A 17473-nucleotide genomic window follows, 5' to 3' on the forward strand; every position below is an offset into this window, starting at 1 on the left:
CGGGCGCTTCCTTTGTTTTTGTTTCTCTCTCTCTCCCTCTCTCTCGTATGTATAGATCTGTATCTGTACATCTGTTTCTGTATTCTGTCCATGACGTACAATCTTTAGCATCTGGCTGTCGCATACGTTTGACATCAGTAGTAGTAACGGTAGTAGTAGTAAATATAATGGTAATGATGATAATAATTTGATAGTGTAAAATTTCTCCTTCACTTGGTCAACTCGCAGCTGTGCTTGTATGATGCCAACTGCTTTTATTGGGAGTAGGCCAAAGAGATTTTTCTTCTAACTTGTTAATCCTAATTATTGGCATGTTTTGTGGAGAGCACAGAGAGAACAATAAGAGGCCCGCCCTCTACGGTCATTTTCATGAAGACCCTCCTGCATCATCGAAAATTAGACGTTGTTGTATCATTGATCATCTGTGAACGTGCAAAAGAACATGGCGATAATCATAGAAGAGGGATAACCGAGTCACAGGTATAAGGTAAGTAGGCCGTAATCATGTTGATGTTCAAAAAATGTTGGTATAATCGTGCTAGGTATGACTAAAGAACACAAGTTCCTAAGGCTCTTCTTGATATTTTTACTTGGGGCCCGTTCCCCTTACTGTACGTGCGCTAGTTACTGTGTGTAGGAGGCGAGGTTTAGCGAACGAGAACGCTCGGGCTCGCTCTGCTGCTCTCCTCTGGTTCTGCTTGTACCCAACCCATTGGCAGTATTAAACGACCGTGCCATGCCAGCAGGCACCCTATGTGAAACAACGAATGTGATGATGCGTGTGTTGTGACGGTAGAATTTGCTTGCTTGTGATAGGTGTCCGGATTTTGGAGGCTGGCTGAAAACTGGGGCTAGGCCTACGTACAAGGCTAACCGTTACAGGGTTTTAACTTATACTCTAACGTTGCACGTTACTCGTTAGACCGCTGAATTTATAACATTTAGTGCAGTAGACGCTAACGTTAGATCTCTTATTAGTCCTAACGTTGAATTAGTTACAATACTATCTACAGGTCTATAACAGTTAACGTTAGTCGACATTCAATAATCAGTCGAAGTCTGAGTCAGCTGTATTCATGGTATTGACTGTTTAGATTTACAGTCGGTCAGTCTTGGCTCTAACTGCGACAGCCGCCACACGAAGTGTAGTGTGGCGGCTGCGCCGTCTTCGCATCAAGATCGAGGAGTTGTACAAAACGGTGCCGTTTCAGCGCTATATTTCCTTAATTTTTTAACAAAAACAACTAGAAATACTTACATGGGTCGATTAAACCTAAAAAAAGTGATTCATTTCGCTGGCTGTTTGATGCATTTCATTGCTTTATGATGCAGAAAATGTTGTCTAAGGCGAATATCTTCAGCTCACTGATGCTCACTTAAACTCACAATCACTTGCACATGCGCACAGCATGCATGCAGTGCAGTGCATTGACAGCTGTATTGCTCGCTACATGATGCATATTCATTTCACCTTATAATGCACCGTGCGATGGTGCATTATTCATATCCTTGAGCGTCCGTAACGTTGACGTCATTATTCACGCATGCGTAGATTTGTACTAATGGATATGGCAGCAAGTCTCTCCACTACTGACTAGGGCAGGCCGCTTATTACTCCTAATAAATGTGGAAAATTTTGGAGTTTCCAGGTAAGTGGGTGAGAAGAACCAAGTCGAAAAGGGAATGTAGACCTACCTGGTATATTTCATTTTTTATTGTCACTGTGTTTATGATAGAAATTTAGCCGTTCTTTATTTGTGAAGTCGCCGTGAATGTGGCAATGGAATTATTCGTGATTTTTGCTCCCGCTCAGCTGCAAGGTAGCCGCCAGGGGGCTATCTTGGCTCTCGCTTGTCATTCGTTGCGACTGGATGCTGCTTTTCATAACGTTAGCACTTGCCACTACATGTTAGACCCTACACTGTTGTAGCTAATCGTTAGGCCCTAACGTTCGAGATCAGTTCGGGCAACCTCAGAATTCGGAAGTTTTCCAATATCGGCAGTCCTGGCCAAAGCCTGCCGTACAGCGCGCTCAATACTTCCAAAATTCGGAAGTGTCTGATGCGGTAGCGGCCGTCAGCAATGTACGCTTTTCATATTGCTGCACAGCACTCGTGCGAGGCAAGGAGACTGACGGCACAAAGCAAGGAAAAATCTCAGAAATTCATATCAAAATCAACGTATGTTTTTTTCGAATTTTACATACCTTGATGTGTGGATTGTGGAATATCTGTCTAACTTGTAGGGTGAGTTCCTTTGAAAGCAGCTTAGAATTGTGATTATGGGTGAGAGTGGTTAGTTAGGTAAGAAGAAGCGTGCCGTTGTTAGCCATTAGAATGCGTGCCGAAAGCCGAAAATCTACGAAAACTTCCAAATTCGGAAGTTTAACTTCCGATTTTGGAAAACTTCTGAATTCTGAGGTTGCCCGAACTGAGATGTCTACAACTTCGTACCTAGTTTTACAGTACTAGAATCTAGTAGATCTAGACCCGTACAGTACATTTGTACCACTCCAGTAGCAGCAGTTGGTAGCCCATGGTCTACACTGTACCACACTGGTAAATTATAGGACGAACATTCACGCATGAGACGATGTGCAGTGGTTTTGCATTCATCACTGGGGATGTGAAGATGTCCAAATATTACAAAAAAACCTGATGATAAACAAGATCAACAGCAAAACAATGGTACTGTAGATTAAAAATGCACATAGAAAAAGCTAACTATACACAGCCCAGTTGCTAGAAGTAGCGACAGGGCTGTACCAGCGGAGCAACAAACACGAAGAGAGGTCAGCAGAATGCGTGAGACTTGGTAGCTCTGGTATTTTCTCGACACATGAATATAATTTCAGGCAAATTGTGAGAGATTTTAAGTTTGTATTGATAGAAAAACATTAGGGTGTCGAGGTGTTGGACACCCAACCATACTCCCTTCGTAGCTGCAGTACGACTAATCTGGAGTGATTGCATTTTCTTTAATGTATCATGCTTGCCACGCCGGCTGCCCTGGCTGACAATCGCGATGCATGCTTTCTGCTCCCCACCGTTTACTGGGGCTACGCTTGCGATTTGGGGCTATGGTAGGTACAATGTACGTGTATACATGGCCCTACATACATTGTAGGGCACTCATAGACTGCCGATCAAATGTAAACAAAATATTAGTTCCGAGCACGTGCATACACTCACAGTGCACAGAGTATGACAACACAAGGGGGAGTGGCTTCTGCACTAGTTACTGCTTCACTGTGGTGGCAATTTTTGTTTTTATTCATTTTATGTACAACGTCCATGGCAACCAAGTGCAGAATGTGCAATATTTACCAGCATGATACATGCAATTGTGAAAAGTTTGCCAAACACCAATCGCTTTAGGGCATGAGTTTTCTTCAATTTGTCTCCCTTTGTTCACTTTGTTTCCCTCTATTCTTTTCATATTACAGAGTAAATGAAAATTGAATTTGTTATCTCTTTCTTTCATTTAATGATCACTTTCTTTTCAAATATTTTGTTTCTTGCACAGAGACCTTTGGGTAGATTAGTGCATCTTCGCAAGGGGTGAGGATTTCAAAAGGAATCTGAGAAGAAAAAAAAAAACTGAAGAAGCCAGAAGTCTGAGGAGGGCGTGGAGTGCTCTGCTCCGAAGGTGTTCACCCGCTAGGTCTTTTCCCCACGCTCTGTCTGAAGACCGACGTCCGACTTGCATGGCAGAAGGCTATCCCACAGACCACCGGTGTGGCACGTCCAGTGAGGGTGGGCGGCTCGACACATCTGATGGTAGTTGGAGGAACATTCCGTGGCATCCAGGCCGGAGGCAAGTACAATGTACTGAACATAACCAGAAATGAACCCACTATTGAGATTTTGAAGTTCCCTTACACTTTAAAGGGATCGTATAGTTTTGGTTGAGACCTGATTTCAGGTTTCTAACATTTTTTGGTGAGATACTGAGAAACCTCTTATGAAATATGAAAGAGCATGCAATTCTATGAGGAATTCAATGTTTATTTTATGAAAATTGGTTTTGAAATGACTGAGTATATCTATCCAAAAAAGAGCGATTCTAATAAAGTGTGGGACCCACACTTTATTATGATCGCTTTGTTTTACTTTGTTTTTGGATGTTTCAGTCATTCCAAACCCGATTTTCATCAAATAAACTTTGAATTCCTCTTAAAATGATATGTTCTGTACTACCGGTATATCATAGTGTTTTCTTGGTATCTCGCAAAAAGTTAAAAGCCCAATTCTCATCTCCACCAATGCTGTACCATCCCTGTAAACAAAACCAACCCTTCCATTGGGCAATGGATAAAGATCAACAAAGAACTTGAAGGTACTAACAACCTCCTTGTGTCCTAACATTGATAATCTCGAGGGTTGTATGTAAGAAGAGAACATGGAAGACGAAATTTCTGCTTGATGGACCATTCTTTGTGATGCAAAAGTTGTTTGTATTTCTGAATTTATTTTTTTCCCCCCTGGACACGAATACAGGGAAAAAGACACTAGTGTTTAGATATTATATATTTTCCACCTCAAAATGAACATTACAGATGTATGTAAAATGCCATTTTAACCCGTAGAGGACGAGTCCCGAGTACACGTATACTCAGGCTAGTGTCTATAGGAAATGCGTGTTGTAGCAAAATCGGCCCGTCCTCAATGGGTTAAATATTTTAAGTTTCTGGTGTTAAGGGTACTTTTTGTAAGGCTGGACGTTACACTTCTTGCGGCTTAATGTGTGAATTCTGTGTGATCATGACACATTTTCTTTTGTTTAAAGCCTTTAAAAAAAATCGCACATGAAGCTGTATCAGAAATGAAGCTGTGTACTTCTACATACGTGTGTACACAGACAGGCACACACACACATGCACACTCGGAACACACACATAACAAAAAACTTATGATACAACATATATACAATGAAGATGCAAACAACTTTGTATGGCACAATGTTGAAATAGAAATCAAAGGAGTAAGTACATTTAAATGCCTGAAAAACAAGCAGAGGAGAGGGGAAAAGTGTATGCCAAGACTTTTCAAGTGATAGCATGATTGTACAATTGTACACATGGTTGTAGCACTGCCGAAAGTTGTTTAGATTATAGAATCTAGAGACATAGTGTGTGTGCCTTCCCTAAAATGGCACAATGTTAGGTTCTTCACCACTGTATAACCTTGGTATTAAATTAGTAAGAAAGAATTATGTTTGGTGTTTGGTGTTTGGTAAGCAGTGTAATGTGTGTGTTTGTAGATGTTTATTCTTCATGCTTGTCTTTGGAGATGCAATTTGATCTTTGTTTGTTTTTGTTTTTTGGGGGGTTTTATGCAGAAGTTAATAAGGTCAGTTGTAAAATACCAGTAGCTAATGTATTTTCAGTTCCTAAAACATGACTAATCATTGTTTTTGATTGATTACCTCCGCCAAGGGAGGAGGTTATGTTTTCATTACTATTTGTTTGTTTGTCTGTGCACAAAATAACTCAAAAATTTGTAAAAGGATTGGAATGAAACTTTCAGGAAAGGTTGAAAATGACACAAGGAACAGATGATTAAATTTTGGTAGTGATCTGGAAATTTTTTGGATTTTTTGAAGGATTTTCGATATTTTGACAGGTACGATGTAGGGTCAATGAACTTGGGGGTTCAAGCTGCGTATTTTATGAGGTTTTCATACATGGGTGTATGCGATCCTAAAGATCTCAAAGTTTTTCCAGTGTGATGGCAAACTTCCTGCAAAACTTCTTGTGAAACTTCCCACTCTTGCTAGGGATATTTCCCCCACCCCAGCCAAACTTGATCTTTTGCCGGTGTGAACGATAGAAACTGAAACCTTGCAAAGTTGCACATGACCAGTCCACCACCTGTTTGCGGGCTTTGCCTCTGTAGCGCACCGTCAACGTGATGAATCGGAGTTTATTGCTACATCACAGTCACCAGCTTTCAGATGGCATCCTCTTCTTCTTTCTTGTGCACATGCACTGGTGACATCAACTTCTCGATCCAAAGATCAAGAAGTTTGGCTGCCAGTGTGAACAGACGACAAAAGATCACAAAGACTTTGCAATCTTAAACTTCGCGATCTATTGCCAGTGTGAATGCAGCTAATATGTTTATTCCCTTTGATAAAACATTGCACTCTGCTGTATCACAGACTATTTTTGTTCAGATTATAAAGTGGGTCTGACCATTGTCTGACCAGATGGGGTTTGATGAGATGAGGCGTTTTCACATCAGCGCGATAGAAATCCAAGCTCGAGATATTTTTCGCAATCGCAAATTAGCGCGCTATTTCATTTCCTATTCACATCATCCCGAAGAGAAGAAGCCCAAAATTTTTTCGAGCTAATTCGACAGCTGAGCATTCGCAAACAGTGTCGGGTATGCCAGTAGAGCACATGCTTTAGCGGGTCACACACGCTAGGCATGATGGGATGCATCGCGCTAATTTCTTGAGGCGATTTCACATTATCAAATAGCGCGCTAGTTCATAAATTATCCCGCTATTTCAGAAATTTCCCGAGTTGGACTCTAGAAATTTTCGCGATCAGAGCGATAAAATTAGCGCGCTAATTTGTATTCACATTATCAAATAGTGCGCTATTTCTTGATCGGGTTAATTTCCCAAGTCAGAAAATAGCACGCTATTTCGAAACATCGGGCTGATGTGAAAACGCCTAAAGAGACAGAGAGAGAAGAACAAGTTTGTGACAGATGTGACAGACAGACAGTTACAGACAAAGGAAGAGGAAAAAGACTGTTCACAAATTGTCTGCAGAAAAAAAAAAAAAGATTCTTAATCCCCCATAGATATTCTATTGCTTAGCCATGGGCAGATGGGAGATTAAATAATTAGTCCATGGAGACAGGTGGATTTTACCCACATTAGAATGAGAATGGTAGGGGCAATTAGTATTCATTACATACACTTCCTGACAGCACTTCTGTGTGCTTTGTGTGCTTTGTGTGTGTGTGTGTGTGTGTGGAGAACTTTCACCTCTGGTACATGTTCTAGTACTTGTATGCAACATTGCTTCTGTGAGGACTACGGTTAACTGTACACTGGTACATACATGTGCAAAGGCCTGGTAAGTGAATGTCGAGCATAGTGGGGTCATGTGTAATGTGTCTGTTTGTGTTTCAGCCCCTAGATTGGAACAATTTACATCTGATCAGATTTCCGTCCATACTGAGGGCGCCTCAGTATGAAGTCCCCTGTAGATCCCTCCTCGATCCAGCGCGCCCCCCCTCAAGTTTTCTCCCTCCTCTGCACGCATGTCGCAGCTGTCTTGCCCCCCTGCTCCCGATCCACCGCATTTCCTGAGCACGTTCCCTTGTGCGTCGACTTCCTAATCTTCTCAGTAAAAAGGTTGTTATTCAGTTCAGATGGCAAGCGCGTGATCACAGCCGTTTTGGCAGACACAGGGAGTGCTCAGGTGTAGGTCGTGTTGACGAATTGTTCCTCATTCACTGGCTTTAGGAGGAAACAAGACTTCTTTTGCCCATTTGGTGGCTCAATATTCTGTACTTGGTCGGGCAAAGTGGCTATATCATTGGCAGCAGAATGTAAGTGACTTCAGCATGCAGGGTGATGTTATTGATCATTTCATTAATTACCTCTTCTTCTTTTTTTGTGGTCGTGTGATGACTGAGTTCTGTCAAACTTCATAGATCCGGATGTTGCTAACAAGCTCAGTCAAGGCAACTAGTGCTCTTCTTTCATGTTTTTCTTCATATTTGTTGACTACTTTAAAGGGGATAGCTAGTAACTGATCAGTGGGAATCAGTGGGAATGCTGGGGGATGATTGTTCCAATCCTTGTGGGATTCATTTAAAGAGTACATTATGTATCTATTGTTGTTTGAAAATTATTTGCTTCAGAATGGTCTCATATTCAAGTAATGTGCAGTTTAATGTTTCCAGGTTAGCATGCCTGTACAGTGACGGGGCGATTAAACTGCACATTACTTGAATATGAGACCATTCTGAAGCAAATAATTTTCACACAATAGATACAAAAAATTGTATTTTTTATATATAATGTACTCTTAAATGAATCCCACAAGGATTGGAATAATCATCCCCCAGCATTCCCACTGATTCCCACTGATCAGTTACTACATTGTAGCCATCCCCTTTAACCCATTGAGGACGGTTTGATTTTGCTGCAACGTACATTTCCCATAGACACCTGCCCGAGTATACTCGGGACTCTTCCTCAGCGGGTTAAAAGGCTTCCAGAATCAGGATACATGTACATGCCTACTGCTTAACTAACCATGCAAGCATTCTGCATTTTTCATAAATGACATGCATCAAACTTTGTATCAATCATGCAGTAGAAAGGGCTAGAGATTCATGTTTAGACATTTAAAGTTAACCTGGAATATTGTCTGTATAGTTTATGTACGAATGTTATGTAACTGCACATTTGCAGTAGGCCCTCATGTATTAACGCTCGGCCAGGTAAAGTGAATTTTGTGGGGTTTTTTTTTAATCCGGGGAATCGAAAACTGAACTAGTATGACAAATAGGAAGCAAAAATTTTTGCTTGCTTGTATTTTCACACTGAATGCACATCACAAGAAATGCCAGAAAATTTCCATACGGTGATAATGTCCGCTTTCCACTTTTCATATTTTGATATCATTATCATGATGTATTTTCTGGTCTCTGTTGAAAGTATTGCTGTACAGTACATGTGTGTCACAGCTTTTTAAAGAAAGGAGTAGAGTTACAAACACGTGCATGTACAACTATAGACACTTGAATGCCGTCCGGTTTTAATACCAGTTGTGTGTGGGTGTTGTTGTTGTTGGGGTTTTTTTTTTTGGGAGGGGGTGGTAAAATTCATTTTAAATATCACATCAGAATTGGAGCCAAGTAAAATTACACTGTATTAAATTAATCCATGCTGAATTCTAGATCTAAATGTTATCAAGCACATGTTTGTGGTTTAAGACCAAGTGGGGAATAATTCTGAATATTGTATAATGCAGAGTTTTATGTGCATTGAACTTAGAACTATAAGTACACTTGTACCGGTACAACACGATAATGCATCTCTTCATTTTCCATTGAATGCCTTTTGCCCATTTGCATTGAACTGCTAAAATATCCATGGTCTGTACTAGGTTCCGTCAAAGCAGTGGGTTATTAAAGAAAGGTTGATCGTGCCAACCTGATTTATAACGTGCCTTTGATACATTTGTAGGCATGCGTGACATACAAATTGTATTGAATGATAATAAACTACAATTACATCATGTATAGCATTCATAATCGATTCTATGTACACCGTATTGCAGACTTTTTTTAGCAACAGATGAACAAAAGCTTCTGACTAGGCTTGCAGCTGGGGGTAAAGAGTAGATTAATTAAATACAATAGCTACTAAAGCAGCCTCTTGCACTGGTATGCTTTTTGCACATCTAGTGTAATAGGTCGGTAGAGCCTCAGCCTAGCCATTTCATCTGTAGTCCATGGCCTGTCAAATTAAATTTGCATGTGCACGCCTTCACCATTTGTCAAACAATTGTGCATCAGTTTGTTTCATCTGAAGTATGATGCGCTTTGTAGATTCAGGATTTGAGACTGCTGCACTGAATGATAATGCAAATCATTCAAAATCAGAGCGCAAAAAGGGAAAATGCTTGAGAACTGCTGTACCCTGCATGATTTGCATTGATATGTACTTTACCTTAAATGCAATTGGTGGAGCGCTGCTGAGTTCTCAGATTGTTTAGGGTACAGAATCGTAAGATTGCATTATAAGTTCATTGACATTAGAAGTAGGAATGTATCAAACTATCAAAGAAGCAACAAGCACACATACATGTACTACATTGTACATACTGCTTTACTTGTATGACAGTTTAATATCTTTTTCCTTCATGTACGGATGTATATTTGTATCTGGTTGAGCTGTACATACATTGTACAACTTAAGGTACACCTAATTTCTACATAGAATTACACTTTCCATCAAAGTACAGAATTTGTAACTTGTCTATTATAATTTAATAAAGGGCAGTTATGATTGTCAGCAGAGTGAGAATTAAGATCGCATTGAAGAATGTTGAGGGGCTCTATGATTGGTTTTAAATGCTCAGTTACAATACATGTATGTAATGGATGACAACAAATGGAATTGTAACTATGATACGTCAAGTGCTCAGAAAATCTTCCCAGTCATGTTGAAATTGCCAGCGATACACTGACGAAGAGTTCACTTTGATATCAGTTGTGTGCTCAGAGTTCAAAAAGAGGATAAGGGGGCAGAGACGCATGAGAGTAGTACAGCTGTATTGTACCAGATCAAAGCTTTAAACGTGGGCAATTTCAATTATGCCTTAAACATTCTAATGATTCCAAAGTCTAGCAGTTATATGAGATAACTTTGTGCAACACAGTCTTCATTTGCAAGTCATTGTTTGCAGAGAGTGTGGTTGTGCAATGTGCCAAAACATTCATGGGCTTTATAAGACTGAGAGAGACTCATGCATGAATGAACTTGTGTAGGAATGAAGGCATTTTGTTTGTTTATAATGTACACATCGTACGTGTACCTTCGCTATGAAGGTAATTTTTTTTGGGGGGTATTGGTTTGTTTGTTTGCAAAATAATAAGTCAAACAGTTACAAACAGATTTCAATGAAATTTTCAGGAAAAAGTTAATTAATGACACAAGGAACAGATAACTAGATGATGACAGATATCTGGATCACCATCTGGATCATCATAGTATTATTTTTGTGTGTGTGTATTTTTGGAGTCGAAATTGCAATATGGGTGGAAATGAGCTGCTCTGTGGCAGAGGTCTGGGTTCTTCAAATGCTTTTCTTGTTACTTTTGTTTTCTTTTGTACAGTTTTGAGATATTGTGTGTTTTGTTTTGTTTTTTGTTTTTGTTTTTCATCAGAAGCAACAGTTTTGCAGAATATGTGCAACTAATGATTGATTTTCTTGGATAATCTTTAAACATTTAGACTGCCTTCATATTTGGATAATAAGCATTCTTCTCACTCATTCATTTGGCTGATGGTTGCTTCTGCCTGAAGTGAGAAGGCCCATGATTGAAATAGCCTTCAAACTGAAAAGGGGAAAGTAACAAGCATGATTTAAAATGCTGACTCTAGATAAAACTTTCCTTGATACCTACAATGTAGCGTAGACATTCACTTCAAAAATTAGGTGCTTTATCGGATGATTTAATAGGTGAAGAGTTAGGACTTCAAAAAAAGAAAGAAAAAAAAAAGATGGCCTTTTAGTGTCTAGTATCAGCAGAGGCAAGATAGAAATGGGCAGAAATTCAATTTCTTCTAGTGATAACCCTTTGTATGTATGCTGTTTCATAGAATTACACTTTTATGAATTTGAAACAGCTGCGATTATTTTCAAACCCCTTGTGGTTGGTTTGTTTGTTTACATTTGTCTAATGTGCAAAACATTGCTTTGTTTCTATTATGTAACACTTTGGGGAATGTGTAGGATGAATGAACAGAGAATGAATCTGTGCTGGAAATACATGTATGTTGCAAAGCAGAGCCTTTCAATCTCCGACAGATTTCAAATCTATCTAATAGTGCCAACAACAACGACACTGACAACAACAACAACAACAACAATGATAATATGGTGTTTTTCTTTATCCAGGGCAGCTTCTGCAGTGTTGCCATTGTTCGATCAGAGGCCCCTGCCATTGTTATAACCCTAGCATTGGCAGGTGCCTACAATGTTGTATACACTGTGGTCAAGAGGGACAGTCAGGTGGGTAAAAATATCTTGTCCAGGGACGTAAGGACAGGACGGGATTCGAACTTTGGTCCTCTGATTGAAAGTCAGGAGTTGTATCCACTATGCGACAGTGCTCCCCTTATGTGTATTGAACACTCGGTCATATGCCATGGGCACTGCCGCTTTTGCTCGCTCGGCCTGACATACCAAACGCATGTATATGGCAGTCATGGTAATACAATTATTTTTGTCCGTGAGTCCATGGGAGATGGTGAATACCCGTAGTTACTCCACTGTCGGCATGTTTATGTTGCCCAGGTTGCCAGAATGCAGGTGCTGATAATCGTGTTTTCACAATCCTAACTTGATTTGTAAGTTGATGTTGTAGGCCCCAGCAGGTACTGTAATTGCATATGGTGGACTTCATAAAGTTATACAGGATGGAAGGTAGATACATTGTATTCTGTGTGTATTTCTGATCACCACAATAGCTGCTGGAATGTGAGCCTGTACAATGTATTTGGCTTTTTTTACTGCTCAGGTGTGATTGCTAAAATTCTGCTTTTTGGATTATGAGTATCATTTGAGCATGTACAATAGCACTTTACCATAATGAGTACAAGAAATCAGGGCTGTTGTCGGTACTGTATCCCCACCTGGATACATATTACCTGTGTCAGTGTTAAACTCTAAACACAGCTTGCTCATCAGTACACAGGTTGTCTGACAAATGTGGGGCTCTTGTATGGTGACAGGTTTGTGTGTCAGCTGAATTAATTGCATTCTGTGGTACAGTAACGCATAGCGCTGTTTCTCCGTGCTGTTTGCTGATTCATGTCAAAGTCGTAATTCAGTGTAATACTTTACGTGTAGGTCAACTGATTAATATTTTTTGGGAGTGTGTGTGGTGCTGTTGTTGACCAGCTGAACATCATTAAAAATGTACAGTAATATTGCAGTGTGAACAATGTAACACCATAATGCAAAGTACAGCTGTAAGTAACATTAAAGGAGACATGTACTACCCTCTGTCTACATTGTGCACATTGCAAATTCATGACTGTAATGCCATGAATACCGTAATCGGTGACTTATAGTTTCTAAGATGCACACACACACACAAATGTATGCACACTTATACACAGACACACAGACACACACGTTGTACACAAACACACTCTTATGACTGTAACACCAGCCATTCTGTGTCTGGCGGACATCTATTTACGTCTGCTCATCCCATGACTTACTAATACTTCTCAATGATATTTTATGTATGATGCTGCATTGGTACCATTTGTACACCTGCCTTTTCAATGCCACTGCAAGCATCATCTAAATGGTGTCATTTTGTCGTCTCTGCTTCATCAGTATAACTGTACACCACATCAAACCTGTATGCTGCTTGGTCTCAGTGGATACAACCACAGACTCTCAATCATGTGGTATCCAGTGTTTTTGTCTGTGCCATCTTCATTACCTTGTGTATTTTAGGCACTGATGTCTACAGGGAATGTCTGGATATATCACATACATTGTATTTGCCAGTCATTTGAAGCCACTTTGCTGCCATCTTACCACACTCATTGACATACACTTGTCTACAGAGCTCATAATATCACATGTTTCTGGTGACAGTCTCTGTTGGAAAATGCATACAGTGTATGCCAGGGCTCGACACTAACGGTGACCCGGTGGCCCGGGGCCACCAAAAATGCACGTCGGGCCACCAAAATTTCAGAAGTGAAGAATTTGGTGGTCTGATCGGGCCACCAAAAAAGGTCGGATGTTTGCCTTTGGGCCATCAAAAATAAAAGTTAGTGTGGAGCCCTGCATATGCCCTCATGAGAGTGTGCATGGTAATATGGCGGTGCAGCAGCTTCAATAGTTTGTACAGTGTGAATGCACCAATGCTGTAGAGATCAGTGGTTGGAGGGACATTTGATAAAATCATTGTTCCCGTATTTGAATGCTAGGAAGCATTTGGCAGCTTGAAAAAAAAGAAAAAAAATCTTCCTCAGTGACCATGTAACCCATATAAATCAAGTTAAAATCCAATCCCTTCAAATGCAGCGACAACATTTTTTTTTTTTTCAATTTGATTAGTGTCAATGCTGATGAAATGAATTTTCTTGTCATGTTTATGTGATATTAGGAGCTCCTACCCACAAGTAGGCCACTCGACATCGCCGTTGGCTGCAAGCATCGAATCCCGCCACTCTCCTGCCGGCCCACGGGACCCCACTGAGGGGGACGCTCGAGGTGACGGCCGCGGCAGTCGGGATAACTCGCCCACCCACTCGTGCCTCAAAACGCCTTCAAACTCTTCCAGGAGGGCCCCCACTCCAGACCCCCAACCGGCGATGACTGCGGCCCCAACGGCCGCCCCAACCATCACGTCCTCGGCTGCCAACGAGACCAAGAAGGTCTCGACCAACGTTGCCTCTGCGTCCATCACCATCACCACCATGAGCAACTGTGCGAATCCCCGGAATTACCGGGCAGCTGCTGACCATCATGGTAATTTTCAGGGCACCTTTTCGAGGGGCTACTCACATAGAATTTGATGAGTTAACTGATAAGATCCAGTAGTTTGCTGGATGGAAATCAGATTGTTTGAAATCATAGAAAACTTGATAGATTTATTAGTATAAACTTGTCATGATGATTGCCAGATTGAAGGACAAAAACTTTAAAACTTATATTGTGGACAGCTATTAAACTCTTTATTCATTTGAATTTACAAACAATTTGGCCTTAACCAAAAGGTGTTCTGTTATCATACAATGAGTGTCACAGGAGCAGCAGTGGCATATAGCATTAAAAGTCTGATGACTTTCTTTGTAGCTACCGATACTAATTGCAAGGTTTTTAGTTTGTAGGATGATTTAAAGACATAATTTACCATTTGCAGATAAAACAAAAACCCAGCCGTAGTGCTTTAAAATAGTACTGAAATGTGAGTTAGGGATAGAAACAACCACTGTAAGAATTTGAATCGGTAAAATCGATGTTACATATGTCAGGGCTCGACACTAACGGTGGCCCGGTGGCCCGGGGCCACCAAAAATGAAAGTCGGGCCACCAAATTTCAGAAAAGGGCAAATTTGGTGGCCCACCTCGGGCCACCAAAATTTTTTGAAAAGTGTGTCTATAAATTCGTAACTTTTTGCGCCGGAAATGCATAAATGCATGCAGTGAGTGTACGACTTATCAAAAAAAAACTGGACTTTTACCAATTTTTTTTTTTTTCAGGCCACCAAATTTTTCTCTCGGGCCACCAAAAATTTGAAGTTGATGATTTTGGTGGCCCCATTGGGCCACCGAAAAATAAAGTTAGTGTCGAGCCCTGCATATGTACATGCAAGTATTGTTAGATATATACAAAATGTGAACAATAGTTACAATAGAAATGTTTCCCGACTAAACCATCTACAGTTTCGGTTTATTGAGAAAAATATAGGTATCTCCTTATATTTTAGGCTTTATCGCAAAAATTTTATATGATAGGAAGTTTTGTGGTACAACAGACCTACACGTGTATGCATTAAATGTCATATCTTGACATTTTTTTAAAATCACTGTTCCCAAAGGTAAACAAGACCTGTAAGATACAGTACAAGCATATTACATTGTCCCTTTGAGAATGAGTTAAATGTAGTCTGCCATTTTTTATTTTTATTGCATTCAAAGCCAATTGTGTCTATACTGAATAGTGTTGTATGATATGGAGAAGAACCTCATCATCTGCATTGAATTACCTTCCATAATTGTAGACACGATAAGTGAACGTGAAAATTGTCCACACTTCAGACAGGAACTTGAGTAATATTTCATTGACTCTGTTCAATTAGATAATTCTGCAAAGTAAGAGAGTATTAAGCAGAGGGGCAAAGGTTGAGGTGTGAATTTTCTTCAGTTTGATAATATTTCCTGTTTTTCCATAACTCAGTTGAGACTTCATACATTCTTTTAGTCTGCTGAATTTGAAGTGAAGTACAGTTTGTATTATGCTTTTGTTGTACATTGAGGTTTAATTCATGTGTCACAATGTACATCAATTTGAATTATTTGATTGATTCGCAAAGGATGACAACCTCCTCACAATAAAACTGTCGTGATGCTGATTGATATGTCTCCTTGATATTCAGGTCCTGCCAGGAACCAAAACTGCTCAACGGGCTCTTGCAAACTTCCAGACAGGGTTACCTTAATTGTGGAGAACACAAGATTTGTGGTGGACCCATCCAACTTCACTGCTCATCCCAACACCATGTTAGGAAGGTAAGAACTGCGAAGCTCCAAAAGGTCATACATGTATCTGTTCATCATTGTGTGTGCATGTGCATTATAGAACCTCTTGGTTATCATTATTTTAAGCTGAAATAGATCCATCATCATCTTCATCTTCATCATCATCATCATTGTAGAAAGTATTGATACTGGCAGAATAACAGGAAAGAAAAGAAAAATGTCATAAACATAATGTAATATGAACAAAAAAAGCATGCATTCTTTGAATTGCCAGGGTCAAATCTTTTGGCTCCTTTCACATGTGACCTTTTGACTCAAACCCAGTGCATGTTAACACTAAGAAATAAGTACAAACAATAAAATATAAACTCCACTTTAATAGGTCACTTGTATTGGACTCCCCTTTCAAACCCTGTAGGATATTTAAAGGTACAATTGTAAGTAGGTGTCAGATAAATTATTGTTTTGGTTATTGTACCATTTGGCCATCTGTATAACCCGGGGGCATTTCATGAAGCATTTTGTCTGATATATTTTTTCTGACAAAAACGTCAATGGTCAGGGTCAAAGGCAGTGGACTTAAAATCTCATTTTTCAGCCATACATTGTAACTTGAGGTAGGGTTAGGAATGTCCAAGGGTAATATTAGATTTGAAGGAGCTACAAGTGAAAGAGGAGGTACTGTAGGTTACTGGAAGTACACATGAATGTACGGTCAATGGAAGGTAGGTCAAATTTCCAGTTGTTGTTGTTGTTGTTTCACTTCCATCAGAGAAGATGGCTAGATAGCCCATATTCAGCTGCAATAGCTGGTCTTCCATGGGGTCCAGTTGGATGTATAGGGTGGGACCACTTCACTGCTCTTCACGATGAATATTAAAGTGAAGTGGGATCTTTTGCGTGCATGAGTTGTGACTCTCTCACACGTGGGACTTCCATTTTATGTCCTATCCGAGGGACAGAGTGTTTTGCCTCTTACTAGAGGGGACAGTATGATTACACACAACACTGCTCAGTTGGACCCGAGGATGGAACCGGGGTCCTTAGGATCATGAGGCAGACACGCTACAGACTGAGCTATCTCATCGCCCTGTCATATCTTCCAGGTTCCTCAAGGAAAATCCAATATCAAAGTTATTCTACACATTTGTATGTACTTAATAAATATAAATTTTGAAATTTGTACTTTGTCCAAAAAGGGTTAAAGGTCAATCTTCAAGGTCACTGTTCAAGACCAATAAACTCCATCAAAATGTAAATCAAGGGTCACCCATTTACAATGGCAGGCACATAATGACTGTGTGAGGAGGCAAGGGTACAATGTACCTCAATCTAGTATTAAAAGTGGAATCGTACTAGCAATTTGCATGAAATATCTTGATAACATGAAAAAATGAGAGATAGGACTATTTATTGTTTGCATGGATATATGTGACCGTGCACCTCAAAACGAACATAAAGTCGCACACACTGATT

General features: G+C 40.1%; 1 protein-coding gene across 1 annotated transcript in view; it reads left to right on the forward strand.

Annotated features, from left to right (window-relative positions):
• Window positions 1-388: 388 nt before the first annotated feature.
• The window catches only part of LOC139720705 (BTB/POZ domain-containing protein KCTD20-like), a 28139-nt gene continuing 11054 nt past the window's right edge, over window positions 389-17473 (forward strand). The window contains exons 1-4 of the mRNA XM_071632059.1: window positions 389-487; window positions 3526-3816; window positions 13899-14263; window positions 15895-16027. Of these exons, the coding sequence (XP_071488160.1) occupies window positions 3707-3816; window positions 13899-14263; window positions 15895-16027 (608 nt within the window). The 5' untranslated portion in view covers window positions 389-487; window positions 3526-3706. The remainder of the gene's footprint in view (window positions 488-3525; window positions 3817-13898; window positions 14264-15894; window positions 16028-17473) is intronic.

This window comes from Diadema antillarum, unplaced genomic scaffold (assembly GCF_040938485.1).
Source record: "Diadema antillarum isolate AM-2024a unplaced genomic scaffold, OU_Dant_1.0 scf00000132, whole genome shotgun sequence".
Classification (NCBI taxonomy): domain Eukaryota; kingdom Metazoa; phylum Echinodermata; class Echinoidea; order Diadematoida; family Diadematidae; genus Diadema; species Diadema antillarum.